The 15359-nt window shown below is 42.5% G+C and overlaps 1 protein-coding gene and 2 long non-coding RNA genes across 6 annotated transcripts; 2 read left to right on the top strand and 1 right to left on the bottom strand.

Moving 5' to 3' along the window:
• The first annotated feature begins 1125 nt into the window (after window positions 1-1125).
• On the top strand, window positions 1126-3200 carry LOC149986635 (uncharacterized). The gene is made up of 2 exons (XR_016499955.1): window positions 1126-1461; window positions 1808-3200. It is a non-coding gene; the product is annotated as an uncharacterized LOC149986635 (long non-coding RNA).
• A 2057-nt stretch (window positions 3201-5257) lies between these two features.
• Window positions 5258-13973, top strand: LOC112275342 (uncharacterized). Of its 3 annotated transcripts, none has more exons than XM_090246078.1 (8): window positions 5258-6077; window positions 6361-7645; window positions 7764-10701; window positions 10866-10951; window positions 11062-11210; window positions 11415-13049; window positions 13183-13302; window positions 13400-13973. In XM_090246078.1, exons 2-3 carry the CDS (start codon window positions 6485-6487, stop codon window positions 10686-10688), a joined length of 4086 nt encoding a protein of 1361 aa, XP_090102204.1. In that variant the 5' UTR covers window positions 5258-6077; window positions 6361-6484; the 3' UTR covers window positions 10689-10701; window positions 10866-10951; window positions 11062-11210; window positions 11415-13049; window positions 13183-13302; window positions 13400-13973. The 3 variants fall into 3 exon arrangements, with proteins under 3 accessions (XP_090102204.1, XP_073386433.1, XP_024361408.1); XM_073530332.2 differs by having other exon boundaries at window positions 5260-6077; window positions 10840-10951; window positions 13183-13287; XM_024505640.3 differs by having other exon boundaries at window positions 5260-6077; window positions 10840-10951.
• Window positions 11428-12782, bottom strand: LOC149986634 (uncharacterized). 2 transcript variants are annotated; one of them, XR_016499953.1, is made up of 3 exons: window positions 12626-12782; window positions 12439-12474; window positions 11428-12274 (listed from the first exon to the last, which is right to left on the bottom strand). It is a non-coding gene; the product is annotated as an uncharacterized LOC149986634 (long non-coding RNA). The 2 variants fall into 2 exon arrangements; XR_016499954.1 differs by having other exon boundaries at window positions 12665-12782.
• Window positions 13974-15359: the final 1386 nt, after the last annotated feature.

The following is a 15359-nucleotide window of genomic DNA, read 5'->3' as shown; positions in this document are numbered from 1 at the left end:
TTCCATTCTCTGCTTCCTACTTCTTCTTCACTTCACCACTGTTCAGGTCCAGCTTGGCCTGAGAGATGCAGCAAGCCAATGAAAAGACAAAGAGAAAAAAGAAAAATCATGACATTGGAAGAACATACTATAATTCTTTGAGAATATAAAGAAGAAAGAATGATATATATATATATATATATATATAACCTACAATTGTGTTTTTTTGTTTTAATTTTTTCTTTTCTCCCTTTTCCTTTTTCTCTGTCAGGGAGAACTGGTGAGACCTGAAGTGGGCTGTATTAAAAGTGGGCTGCATTGCTGTTGTTTATATTACTTAATTTTTACAGTGTATGGGTGATGAACCTTGAGCAAGCTTCTGTCCAGTGTGGCTGAAATTTTAGAGTCAAATGGGATTTAGATAACTTCTTTGAAATAAATTCAGAACTCTTGGGTCCAACCTGCCAATATCTAGAAGAAAATTAGTCATTGTGGGTCACTGTACGTGAAACATTAAATTGTGATACATTAAGCAGCACAAAGCCCTAAATTCCATAAATTGTAGTAGTCAAAGGCTGTGTTTGAGTATGTGTGGGAGCTATTGAGGTGCCCTGTGTGAGAGCTTCTCTGGGCAGTGTGCAGTGAAGTAGTAAAAAATGAATAAAAAAATAAACATAGAAAAAAGTAACCTCGTGTCTTGTGGAGCAGAGTAAATGGAATCACACATGCCAGGGATTTTATTTCATGTTTCTGCCTCTGACTCTCTTGGTTCAGGCTCTTCATTAAGGGCAAATTGAATGTTGACTTTTAACTTGGCCCTAGTGTTGACATTTGATTTTGGAAAAACCCTATGGTGTGTCTAATAATTTTGTATGTATGTGTGTGTATGTAAATATATGTATATATATTCAAATACATGAACATTGTAGAGTTTTGGAGGTGAGGCCTTTATGTGCAATTGGTTGTTTGATGTGTAAGAAAGGTGTCACATTGCTTTCTTTGTTATCAGATAATTGATAAAACTGATTTTTGTGGTATTTAATTTCTTTCTCATTTTTTTAATTTTTAAAAGAAAGACACCATTGTCAATCAAAGAATAAAATTCACAAAAATCTCCATGATATATTATGTCATGAGCCATGGTTATAAGCACCAAATTTAGAAAATTTGAAGTATTTAGTCTACTATAGTTTACTAACACGTTTTCAAACCCTCATGCAATTTTTCGACCTAAAAGGGAAAAAAAAAAGAAAAAAAAAAAGAAAGAGATTATTTATTTTAAAAACAGAAATGATTTGACTTGTAAAAATCGCATAGATTTTCAATTTTTCAATTTTAAATATTAATAAATTAAACCTCTCATATAAAAATCAAAACCATCATAGTTCAGTACTATTTTTTGTGATAGATTGTAATAGTTTCAATAATAATGACTTGACTGGAAACGTTTTGTCTATATCAATGAAATTGATTACATGATTTGTAATTGGATATATTTTTTAGTTTTTTTAGTTTTTTATTATCTCATTGTTAAAGAGCATTTTTTCTTGCCTTTTAAGATTAGATTTCATAGCCATTAATCTCATATGTATATGTGTGTGTGTGTGTGTATATATATATAAATATATATATATATATATATATGTTAACAATTTTAATTTGGATTTTTTGAATTTTCCGTTATTCTTATCTTATTTTATCTCAATCTTTCTAATTACAAGCATCCATATAAGATACTGTTGCTGATATTATATTACCTTTTTACAATATGAGTATAACTTTTGTAAAATTGTGTTGATTATAAATATTAATTCTGATTTTACTCTAGATACGAAAAAAATGTTGAATTTTTCGACAAACTTTAAGATATGAAAAAAAATATATCTCACAAGTTATGGATTTAAATACTATCTCTACAAGATAGTGTTTTTCCATCAATTGTTTTTCAGACGATACAATTTATTCAGCATGACCCATTTTTACAGAATTTTATGAAATCCAGAAAAATGGAACAAGATAATTTCAAAGACATTTACTAAACACAAATTTTGAAAATAGATTCTTTATATTTTAATCACAAAATAAATTTATTTGGTATAAACTAATTGGTACTTGAATGTTTTTTTCGAATATTGAAATAAATTTATTTAAAAAAATTAGCACAATTTGTGTAGTGTGTTTCAAATCTTTAATTTACTAGAATGAAACTTATTAAATAAATAAATAAATAAATGCTTTACCTTGTGAAATCAATGAGTTGCAGGATGAATTTGGAATTTTCAACCATTGAAAATGATGAGAAATAATAAAATCCATCTCATTTACTTCCTTGTGGTTAGATTTTTAAAAATGTTTAAAAAAAATAAGAGAAATTACATTGGTTTTGGTATTGAATCATGTACCCATGATTGCAAAGGCCCTGCTTCAAAGCCTGCTGCATTCTTTTTGTCTTGGGGAGACACTATGGGTGTGAGGGGAAAGTTTATATATAAAAAAAAATTAGGAATTAAAATACTAATAAAGCTTTGGACTTATGTTCCCAGATCTAATTGCATGGTATGGAGCCTTGCAACCCAAAAACATGTCTCAGAGATTATATCATACTTGCTTTTATGTGCTATAAACCTTGTTCTTGTTACTTGGCATTCCATTTTAAGAATGCTTATTCATCCATTTGAAAAGTCAAATATTTATTTTATTTTATTTTAATGGGACCATTAATGTCATATACATATGCACATTTATGTGTCTCAGATACCACCATAATAATTCAGTGACCTTCAATTGGGTTCTCACTTGTGAGGTATATATGAATTCTTCTCATTTCACCATTTGTACGTCTACAAATGAAAAGCTGACAGTTGTCTATTTCTAACTTATTGATGCTCCGACAACCAATTAAAAAATAAAATAATAATAGTAATGAACAATCTTCATCAAAAAGTATACAAATTTAAAAGGGCTCAATGGACAGAGCAAGAATTAGAACCTGTGACATTTGTCTACATTGTAATACATGTACATGTATGTGTGTGTCCTTTTTCTTTCATTATTTTTTTTCTTTATTAAGTGATAAGATTTATGGTAATGACTGAGGAATAGGGCAGTGATTGATTTGAGGAAGTAAAAACAATCTTGGTTGGAGAATGCCTCTCAAAAAATAAAAGGCATATGTATCAAAAGGAGATTGAGACTGAAAAGCCTCATGTCCTTGCAACCAATTCTATTTTAATCAGTTGTTTAGATGCAGAATTTGAGATATGTTCATCAGAGATTGCTCTGTTTCAAAAGCAGGCTTAATACACAAAACCAAATGGTTCACTAGATAATTTTCTCCTTCACAAAATTCAGTGCAAAGAAAAAGAAACTGCACAAGTACATACAAATTTACAAGAATAACAATCAATTATGATTGCAAAAAATTAAGATTTAGGAGTGATTGAGAGCTTGTTCTTGTGTGTGTGTGTGTGTATATATATATATATATATTTATATAATGAGGACTTTGATGAAGATTTAATGTGGCAGTTTCTAATTCCTTGTTGTTTAGCCATGATTGAGAACATCTTTTCCTGATTTACTGACCCTAATTATAAATCAAAATAATCCTAATGATGCTATTGAGGAGTCTCCATGGGAGTGTGTGAGTAGAGGGTTTAGGACAGATGCTCTCATCATGTTGCAACTCACCACCCCTTCCTTGTACATGTACCAACTTCAGTATCACTTCAAAGCTAAAATCACTAGTTGATATTTATAAAAAAAATAAATAGATGACATTCTTTTCATACTATCTGCTACAAGGGAAGACACATCACCACAGAGTCTAAACTGCTTTGTTATAGTTTTACAAAACTCACAGCAATGCAAAAAGAAAAGAAAAGAAAAAGAATGTTCATGTGGATGAAACCTTAAGAAATGAAGTCACAAGAGACACATTTTCTGACACCCCCAATTGATGTGATTAATCCCATGACAAGCACGAGTAAACATATTGTGATTTTAACCCATTAAAATCCCTACTTAAAACTGTCAACTCTGCTTGACTTTGCAATCTTGACTTGTCAAGTACATGCCCCCCTAAAAAATGCTAACCCCAAATTGATGCCTCTCATTCACCCCACCTGAGAGCAACAGTAAATAACCTCTCATGCCAAATGAACAGCTAAAAACACAGAGCAGCATTCAAGAGGCATCTTCATGAGCATCACTTTCTGCAACATGCCTTTTGTGAGAAGAACCCCACCCCCATCCCTTTGTAATAACACTACACAACAAGTTCAGAGAAGAAAAAGACAGTGAAACAATAAAAATAAATATAAAAATAAAAACCCCAGGAGAAAAAGAAATGTAAAAACAGAGACAGAAGGGGAATTCATGTTCTTGCAGGAAAGGAAAATATAAGAAAACAAACAGGGAATTAGGGGGGAAGGGGAAGGGGAAGGAAGGGTAAGCGAGAGATAGAGAGTATGGGGATAGATAGGAAATGCTGAGGAGCTGTTTCATTCATTCATTCATTCGTTTTCATTCATTCCTTCATTCAAGAGACTGACTGACTGACTGACTGGGTACCACCGTAGCACTCTCTTGTGGCGTTTTCGATAGCATGAACCAGCATGCATCAGCACCAACTGGGGAAAATGGGGAAGAAAATGAGGTGTGGGGGAGAGGGGAGTTAAGTAAGGGTGCGTTTCTACAATGCGTGTTGGATCATCCAGGCAACATGACAGCATGATTAGCAAGCAAGCAAGCGAGTGAGTGAGGGTGAGTGAGTGAGCGAGAGAAGGCGAGAGAGAGAGAGAGAGAGAGAGAGAGAGTGTGAAACGGTGTGTGTTACGAACGAAGAGGGTTCAACGCGGGGGAGGGTGATTTAGGAAGAGGGTGAGGAGGTCGCGGTCGGTCAAATGGGTCGTAGCGAGTCTTAAAGGCTGAACTGGCACCGCGAGCCAGCTGCCTCGTGTGAGGCTCTGCAGAGTGCAGCAGCGTCCCTGAGCAGCGCCTGGAGCGTCGTCTGAGGGCAGGCTTGGGTTCACGATCGATCCCCTCAATCCCCGTCTTTCCTATCCCCCACCCCTCAAACGTCGTCAATCTACAGGTGCTGTCGCTGCCACAGTGACCGATCGCTTGTTCATTCATCCCCTGGAAATCGCACTCATCGACCAGCTAGTGCTGCTACCTTAACCTACAGGATCATGCATTTGCCCTGGTCGTCGTGGTCATCAGCTTATTTGAAAGCACAGTCGCACGAATACTCCCATTCTCACATCATTGCCTCGCTGCGCGTCACTTACTAGCCTGCTTTCGAGTGCGGGTGGGCGTTTTTATCCCTGCGGCTTGTTTGGGTTGTGCTCATGACGGATTGGCGTTCCTTTTGACCAGCTGATTGTGTCTTCTTCTTCCTCTTCCTCTTCCTCTTGAAGCTTCTTTCAACTTCTTCCAACTTCTTACTCACTTGCTTGGTAGAGTCGACGAGTCGGTGTAGTTCTCATTATTAAGCGCTCGTGAGTATGATTGCGTTCACGTAGTGCGGGTTCCGGCAAATGGTTTCGCCCCAATGTGCGAAGTGGAGAATTTCAAGGGAGTTTGGCACTGTTCACTGAATGTATGAATCAGCAGATTGGTTTTTACAAACTTGCTTAAATTGGTTGCTTCACTGATCGCTCCTGATCGATCTTAGGGTGGACGAGGAGAGTCGCTGGAGAAACTGCATTGATGACAACCATGACCACGTCTTGACAGCTTTGATTTAGCTTTCTAGCAGAAATATTCTGAAGCAAGCGTCGTACGAGGATTGATTCTGTAGTTGAAACGGGACCATCATTGTCCACTACCGTCGCCAATCTTGGTCCCTCAAAACTCCAGTGTCTGAGCATCCCCCAATTCCATTGTATGGGTCGGAATTTGAAGCTAGGAACAAACGAATTGATCGACCGTGTCGGAGACGGCAGTCACAGTTCTTCGGAAGCTCTTGTTGGGCAGCTCACCTTTTAGAGCCAGTGCCCGTCACGTCTACACCAACTTCGCCGTCCGATCATCTGAGAAATTTCATGCCATCGAAACAGAAGCCGACGACTGCTGTGCAAAAGGATTCCTTGCAGGTACTGCACAGCTTCTTATTGTTATTCTACCTTCACATACAATCCTCTATCTCGAAACAGGATGTGCCCGTTCTATTGTCAACTCGCCACAGCAGATGTAGTAGCGAAGCATGAGCAGCGGGCTTCCATGGCAATGCCGAAATGTACAATGACCATGGACCTAGTAGTTTTTCTAAGTACGCACTGAAGCAGTCATCGCCTGTTGTGTTAACAGTCTGTCGTTTTTGTTCAAGTTGTATGAAACATCACGCCATGACCTTCGAGTGTCACCGTTCGCTTGCAGGAGCCGTTTCGTGTCTTAGGACGTTAGTTACGAATCTATGCCGGCAATGGTTTGATGGACGAAAGATAGTGGCCAATCGTTAGCCACAAGGAATCGCTATTTGAAGGAAAACGGAGGAGGAAATATGAATATCTCCAATGTAGTACAGCTTGGGCTGCTGCTTTTGGCAATGCTAGTGCGCGAGCTTCCTCCGACGATGGCCACCAATGACGAAGGAGGTGCACTGTTGGCCTTCAAAAACGGGCTGACTTGGGACGGGACCGTCGACCCACTAGCCACGTGGGTGGGAAACGACGCCAATCCCTGCAAATGGGAGGGCGTCATCTGCAACACCCTCGGCCAAGTCACAGAGCTTTCTCTCCCTCGGCTTGGGCTCACAGGCACTATCCCTCCAGTTCTTTGCACCCTGACCAATTTGCAGCACCTCGATCTCAACACCAACAGTTTCTCCGGTACATTGCCGTCACAGATTGGCGCTTTCGTCAGCCTGCAGTACCTCGACCTGAACTCGAACCATATCTCCGGTGCGCTGCCTCCGTCTATCTTCACCATGCTCGCGCTGCAATACATAGACTTGAGCTTCAACTCGTTTTCAGGAGTGCTCCCCGCTGAAATTGAAGCGCTACGAGGGTTGCACACGCTCATTTTGCGAGAGAACTCTTTTTCCGGATCAATACCTCCGCAAATCGGAAGCCTCATTCGCCTGAAACGGCTCGACCTTAGCTTCAACTCCTTCTCCGGCACTGTGCCCCCACAGCTGGAGGGTCTAGTGAACATGGAGGATTTGAGTTTGAGTGCCAACTCGCTCTCAGGAGAAGTACCCCCCTTCCACATGATGACCAACCTCTACAGCGTGGATGTCAGCGGCAATCTCTTCTCCGGGAGCATCTCTCCCCGCTTAGCACAGTTGAAGAACCTCCAGGCGTTGGATTTGAGCAACAACTCACTAACGGGAACCATCCCGAGCGAGATCTGGAGCATAAGGTCGCTCGTGGAGCTTTCTCTCGGGTCGAACAGTGCCCTTACCGGTAGCATACCGAAGGAGATCGGCAATCTCGTCAATCTGACGAGTTTGTTCCTTGGAGAGTCCAAGCTAGGCGGGCCCATACCTGAGGAGATCACCCTCTGCACCAAGCTCGTGAAGCTCGATCTTGGTGGCAACAAATTCAGCGGCTCTATGCCGACCTATATCGGCGAGTTGAAGCGGTTAGTGACGCTGAATCTTCCAAGCACGGGACTCACGGGCCCAATCCCTCCCTCCATCGGCCAGTGCACTAACCTCCAGGTTGGTATTCTCCGAATCATTCAATGTTACAGTATATCAAGTGCTGCATGAACTTGCAATGCTTCGTGAGATCAATGTTTTAATTCTCTCTCTTAGTTACCCAGCCCTCCATGTGCAGGTGCTTGACCTCGCTTTCAATGAGCTCACTGGCTCTCCTCCCGAAGAGCTTGCAGCACTTCAAAGCCTGAGATCTTTATCCTTCGAAGGCAACAAGCTGTCAGGACCGTTGGGCTCTTGGATTTCAAAACTGCAAAATATGTCTACATTGCTGCTTTCTACAAATCAATTCAACGGCACCATTCCTGCCGCCATCGGCAACTGCTCGAAGCTTAGGAGCCTGGGCCTCGACGACAATCAACTCTCGGGACCTATTCCGCCGGAGCTTTGCAACGCCCCTGTGTTGGATGTAGTTACCCTTAGCAAGAATTTTCTCACCGGCAACATCACCGACACCTTCCGAAGATGTCTGACCATGACTCAGCTCGACCTTACATCGAATCGTCTCACTGGCGCGATTCCCGCTTACCTTGCTGAGCTCCCAAGCCTTGTCATGCTGTCATTAGGAGCGAACCAATTTTCCGGATCGGTGCCCGACTCTTTGTGGAGCTCCAAGACGATCCTCGAATTACAATTGGAGAATAACAATCTGGTCGGTAGATTGTCGCCCTTGATAGGTAATAGCGCGTCACTGATGTTTTTGGTGTTGGACAACAACAATCTCGAGGGGCCGATACCGCCGGAGATTGGGAAGGTGAGCACGCTGATGAAATTCTCCGCACAGGGGAATTCTCTTAACGGTTCAATTCCCGTGGAGCTTTGCTATTGCTCCCAGCTCACCACGCTGAACCTCGGGAACAATTCTCTCACAGGCACCATCCCACATCAGATTGGAAACCTCGTCAATCTCGACTACTTGGTGCTTTCGCACAACAACCTCACTGGGGAGATTCCAAGTGAGATTTGCAGAGATTTCCAGGTGACTACTATTCCAGTATCGACTTTTCTCCAGCATCGCGGCACGTTAGATTTGTCATGGAACTATCTCACTGGGTCGATTCCTCCCCAGCTCGGAGACTGCAAAGTGTTAGTAGAGCTCATCCTGGCGGGGAACCTTTTCTCCGGAGGACTGCCTCCTGAGCTCGGCAGGCTTGCAAATCTAACCTCGTTGGACGTGTCGGGGAACGACCTAATCGGGACCATACCTCCGCAGCTCGGCGAGTTGAGAACATTGCAAGGGATTAACCTTGCAAACAACCAATTTTCGGGGCCGATCCCCTCTGAGCTCGGCAACATTAACAGCCTCGTGAAGCTGAACCTGACTGGTAATCGATTGACAGGAGACTTGCCTGAGGCGCTGGGGAATTTGACCAGCCTCTCGCATCTGGATGTTAGTGGGAATCGTCTTAATGGGGAGATTCCGAAGGCCATGGCTAACATGGTGTCTATTGTGGGCCTGAACTTGGCGGGAAACGAGCTCAGTGGAGGCATTGCAGGGCTACTCTCGGAGAGCACCGTGTGGCGCCAGATGCAGTCACTGAACCTCAGCGGAAACAAGCTATCGGGCGAAATTCCAGCTGTTGTCGGGAACCTCTCCGGGCTGGCGGTGCTCGACTTAAGCAGTAACCATTTCTCTGGCGTCATTCCAGACGAAGTTAGTGAATTCTACCAGCTCGCTTTCTTGGATCTTTCTAGCAATGATCTCGTCGGCTCATTCCCCAGCAAAATCTGCGACCTGCGCTCCATGGAGTACCTGAACGTCTCAAACAATAAGTTGGTTGGTCGGATCCCTGACATTGGAAGCTGCCACTCGCTCACGCCATCCTCCTTCCTAGGCAATGCAGGCCTATGCGGGGAAGTTTTGAACATCCATTGCGCTGCCATTGCGAGACCTAGTGGAGCTGGTGATAACATCAGCCGTGCCGCTCTTCTGGGCATCGTGTTGGGATGCACCTCATTCGCGTTCGCGTTGATGGTTTGCATCTTACGCTACTGGCTGCTTCGGCGATCGAATGCGCCCAAAGACATAGAGAAAATCAAGCTCAACATGGTGCTGGACGCGGACTCCAGTGTCACCTCCACGGAGAAGTCGAAGGAGCCACTGAGCATCAACATTGCCATGTTCGAGAGGCCACTGATGCGCCTCACATTGGCCGATATCCTGCAAGCCACCAATAACTTCTGCAAGACGAATATAATCGGCGACGGGGGGTTCGGGACGGTGTACAAGGCAGTCCTATCAGATGGCAGGATTGTAGCCATCAAGAAGCTCGGCGCGTCGACAACGCAAGGAACTCGAGAATTTCTTGCAGAAATGGAAACCCTTGGCAAGGTGAAGCATCCCAACCTGGTGCCTTTGCTGGGGTACTGTTCCTTCGGCGATGAAAAGCTTCTCGTTTATGAATACATGGTCAATGGAAGCCTAGATCTCTGCCTTCGGAATCGCGCGGACGCGCTTGAGAAACTAGATTGGAGCAAGCGCTTCCATATTGCAATGGGATCCGCTCGCGGTCTCGCTTTCCTGCACCACGGGTTCATCCCCCACATCATCCACCGTGACATTAAAGCCAGCAATATTCTGCTGGACGAAAACTTCGAAGCGAGAGTTGCAGACTTTGGTCTGGCGCGGCTGATCAGCGCATATGAAACTCATGTGAGCACCGACATCGCCGGTACGTTTGGATACATTCCCCCTGAGTATGGGCAATGCGGGAGATCCACAACGCGTGGGGATGTGTATAGCTACGGGATAATACTCCTGGAGCTCTTGACAGGGAAGGAACCTACGGGAAAAGAGTACGAGACCATGCAGGGAGGGAATTTGGTGGGATGCGTCCGGCAGATGATCAAGCTCGGCGACGCACCGAATGTGCTGGATCCTGTCATTGCCAATGGGCCGTGGAAGAGCAAGATGTTGAAGGTGCTCCATATTGCGAATTTGTGCACCACGGAGGACCCTGCTCGTAGGCCCACCATGCAGCAGGTCGTTAAGATGCTCAAGGATGTGGAAGCTGCCCCCCAGTTCACGGCACTTGCCCCTGTATAATTGATCTTACAAGGTAAATTGATTATTTTGCTAATCTTCACAGATCTGAATCCATAGGAAAATATTGACCGTGTGTTTGCTCTCACCTTCGGTACCACCTTCAGTTTCCGAAAGCTTCGTCGTAGCTGAAGTCTGTTTTCGTTCTGCTCAGAGCTGTAAGTTCGAGATTGCCTGCAGCATGTGAAGAATTGCACAACGCTACCACCCGCGTGTTGATTTCTGCTGGGAGATAGCGAGAAGCTATGAATCTGGGTTGTGATTTGGTAAGATTTCACTCTTTGGATATGAATCAGCTCGAATTTCAGAACAGAATTAAAATCGATTTGCTGTCTGATTTGTTTGTAGTAGGCATCTAACGCACTGATCGCCTCAGGTTTCATGTCAAGACCGTGGGCTCGACTTGGAAGGAGAGAACCCACTTGCTCCATCCGGACCGAGAGCTGACATTAACCAACTATCGGATTGCATTGCACACACCTGATTGTATCCATTCAAAATGTAATATTCCAGGTTTGATCATAGGTATACAGAAACGATGAACACCCTTGAGAGCATGTGCCATTTGTATATAAGTGAATTTAAAAGCGTACTCCTCGCAAGAATCATTATGACCTTCAGTCCGCGACCATCAGTGAATGCATCAATCCAGTATTTAACCTGCGAAGGTCTTTGTGGGTTATAGTGGTTGACATTCGTTTCCTCCATGTCTTTCTTGTGCACACCCAGAGAATTTCAACAAATCAGAATGAGTTGTGGCGGCGCCGCGATAATAAGAATGTTACGGTAGTTAGGGTCCCGATTTCTCCAGGTGATTCACAGAAAGTCCTACGATATGTGACAAGAGCAGGAAGCTGTCTGTTGCCGCGTACAGTCGGCCTAAGAGCTCGATCTTCTTAATGAATCTAGAAGCGTCAAGTGCTTGATAGATACTCCCGCTAGTAAAGAGGCGACCTGGCCTTCAGCCATAGATGGCCAGAAGAATGCTTCACCGAGGACTTAACGCTTTCACTTCTCCTCGCGCTTCTTGAAGAAAATGAAGAATATATTGCTGACGCTGAATACACTGTGTCCGTCCTGAGTTCGAGTACTTCGAAATGGAGTATGAACCCGTACCTATCAGCTCGGATGCAGGGGAATTGGTTTTGACAAGAAATGTGCATCTTGTGCGTGTTCGTGGTTAGGGCTCGTCAGCGAATTGATGATGCCAGTTTTGCGTGAGTTCAATGTTGTATAGATTTACCCTGATGGGTTCACGAAGTGTTGATATCGTCTGCTATGTGTTTCACTGCTGTAATTTACCTATCCGAATTCGTCATCACCATCGCTAAACAGATCAACGAGTATACCGTGTTTAGTTCATGAACTTCTGGAATGAAGTTTAGTTGATTCAGAACTTGGTAAACATCCGCATTGAACAGCTCTTTGGAAAGTTTAGTTGAACATATAATAATTATCAAAGTTTTCTTCATTCTTTTTTATTTTTCCTGCTTTGAGAAAAGTCCATGCCTTGAGAGGTAGGCTTGCCCATTACATGCACTATTGCTCAAAGATTTGATGGCGCGCAGCAAAATCGCCCTCCTTAGCAACTGGTAATGAGCACAAGAACTTGTGGTGAGCCTTGCAGATCGTTGATGGAGATTTCAACGAAACAGCGAGAAGTGGTCCATCAGTCAACATGTCACCCAATATTAATCTGACAACTCTGACATACGATCGTCGTAATGAGATGTAGAGGGTGTTGATACTCTACCATTAAGTTTCTTTGAGTGGACCGAAATTTTGCTTTCTGTTTGGCAAACAACGTGAACGGAAAACTGAAGTGGCTCGAATTGTGGAAGTAGGAAACTTATTCATTACAACCAGTGCTCAATGGAAGATTACCAGTACAATTGCTAACTTTAAAATAATGAGAATAATAAATAATAAATTAAAAAAACCAGGTGGTCTTCGAGGAGGATATATGTTCCGGCGCATACGGTGCCTGTCGCGGCCATGCAATTCTGGCCCTTCCGTGATAGGTTGGTATACGGATGATTGCTGCACCTTAACTGTCAAATTGAACAATGGTGCTGATGATCCTACAAAGCATTGCATTGGGAATTTTTAATTGAGACTGGTAGCACTCAAGTTCGAATGTGGTCACTCCGAGGTAGCTTTGGTTGAGGACAAAATAGAGACAGTCACAATAGTGGGAAAAATCACTGGCGACGGTCTGCATCATTGGTAACGGACAAGGTCGAAACGAACCAAACGCCCAGTTCTCGTCTCTGTAACGTCACTGCACCTTTCAGATATAGATCACTTCAACAAGATACTCTGCATATCTCACTGTTTCTCAATATTTCCCACACCTGACGCCAGGTTTGTAACACCCCAGTCCTAATCCCCTAATCTGATCTTCCAAATGTTTGAACATGGAGTACTATGCTCAGAAAGGATTGAACTGTTGATCCAACCACGACATTTACACTACTAACAAAACCCTGTTTGCCAGATCACGTTTTCAGAGATCGATAATCTATACCATCCTTCTTCGCCACAGATTAACATGGCAGCTGAAGATCATGAAGGAAGCTGAAGCGTGATCTTTTGACACATGGTCTCATTGCACCCTGTAAAATTACACATAAGACAGAAACCCTAAACCTAACCCTAAATGTTATATCTCCTGGCCAAAACTGGGTAAGTTCTCACGATCGCTTGTGTACCAGATCTCAAGCCTGCTCGAACTAAGCCAATGGCCAACACTGTGAGCTGATGACGCTGATGTAAACGCTCCGTATCATCAAACCCACTGGCCAACACTCCTGCCATCGCGATGTCCTTGAACACGTCTCACCAATCTCGGAGAGGACGACATGCTCCAAAGCAATGTTCAGAAATCCCCTCCCTTCCTCATACCCTTAACTGCTCGTATGGGCAACATTCTCCAGACCTCAGAATTCCTGTCGCCTCATTTCTCTTAAAACATCATTCTCTGGTCAATATGGGTTAGAACGGAGGATCAGTGACAGCAATGAACATGACAGAAGTGCAAGATATCTTAATAAATACCTTCCCCCTCTGCTTTGCGTTCTGCTTCCACCATTACTAAACTGAATGAACTTGAATTCTAATCCTATTTGGGTGGTATTAAGTTAGTGCTGCATGAGAATTAGAAGAAGAAGCCTATCCTGCCAGTGGGTCAGTCACTGTAATTGAAAAAGCCTCTGGTAGTACTTCCTGTAATGGCACCATTAGATAAAATCCTGGCCCATTTTGTCAGGAGTTGTGAAAGTTACTAAAGCAGATATTACACTGACTCCTGCTATCAGCCTGAACATCAGTCGATTTTTCTGCACTATTTGTGCAGTCATCTGGAATTGTTTAGTTGCTGTCTAAAAGTGTGCATCAAATAAAGTGAGAAATAAACATTAACCATTTGCTGCCAGGTTTCTTAAACATTGGGTCCTGTCTGCTTGCTTTAAGAATTTTTTTGACTTCATTTGTTTTGTGTGCAATCTCATTTTTAGAGGCTCAATGTATGTGACACAACAATTCAACCTTTGATTGCCTCATTCCATGTATGAAGTGATTTTACTTGATGTGCAAAGTTCACTTTCAGCTCATTCAAAAGACAGGTATGGATTTTGCTGCATCCATAGTACTCCTTTTTTCAGGTCTTTTGCTTTGTCTTCCAGTAATCAAAATCCAACTTAATATTTATCAAAGGAAACAAAATGTAAAGTAAAATAAAATAAAATAAAAGATTGTATAAACATCGTTACTTTTACTACAAACAACCATTGCAGAAATTGCATGTTTGCTTCTATTCAAAATAGGATTCTACATGCTTTTTATTTAAAAGCCTTGTGATGTAATTTCTTGCATCAAGAGAATTTATTTTGTTTAGTGCTCCTCAAGGAAACAAGACCACAATAAAGTTTTAGGGTTCACACGACAGCATGATCAGGTTCATGGGATTAGGATTTACATCACAGCACAATTTCGCTCTATGTCTCTCAACAATGTTGTGTAGCAACACACACACATAAAGTCCCACTCACTAGAATTCTTGCACATAAGTACTGTGAACTATGTATGTGCATCAGCAGTGTTGCACTCTTTTGGTGAGATTCCCTAACTATTAATATATTTGATTGTCTTGAGCCATCATGTTCACCATCATGGGGTCTCCACCAACTCTTGCTAATCAGCAGAGATAAAAATAAATAAATAAATAAATAAATAAATAATACCCTTGTTTTGTTTGCTGTAAAATTTCTCTGTTTGTGACCCATCACACAAAAGCCAAAGAAAACCCTAAAAACCAACACAAATTTATGAACAAATTCTCTCTCTCTCTCTCTCTCTCTCTCTGTATATATATATATATATATATACATATATACACACATTGTTATTGTTATTGTTATTTTCCCACCACAATCAAGTGTTTTTATAAAACCTTTTGATGAAAGACACTGTTGTGCTTTGAAGTGCTTAAGAAGTTGGGACACATGGGTACTACATGTGGGGGCCACTCTGTTGACAGCACAAAGCTGCCAACTCCACCTCCTCACCCTCCACACTGTCTTCATCAATTCTTCCAAGCCCATTATTTTCCCATTTTGAGGGTGGTGTTTACCACATTTCTAGTATTTAGAATGCTGATTTCAAAACTTGGGTCTG

This window comes from Physcomitrium patens, chromosome 22, assembly GCF_059467195.1.
Source record: "Physcomitrium patens ecotype Gransden chromosome 22, ASM5946719v1, whole genome shotgun sequence".
Lineage (NCBI taxonomy): Eukaryota > Viridiplantae > Streptophyta > Bryopsida > Funariales > Funariaceae > Physcomitrium > Physcomitrium patens.
Note: the sequence above shows the minus strand (reverse complement) of the source record. Positions and strands in the feature narration are given on the sequence as shown.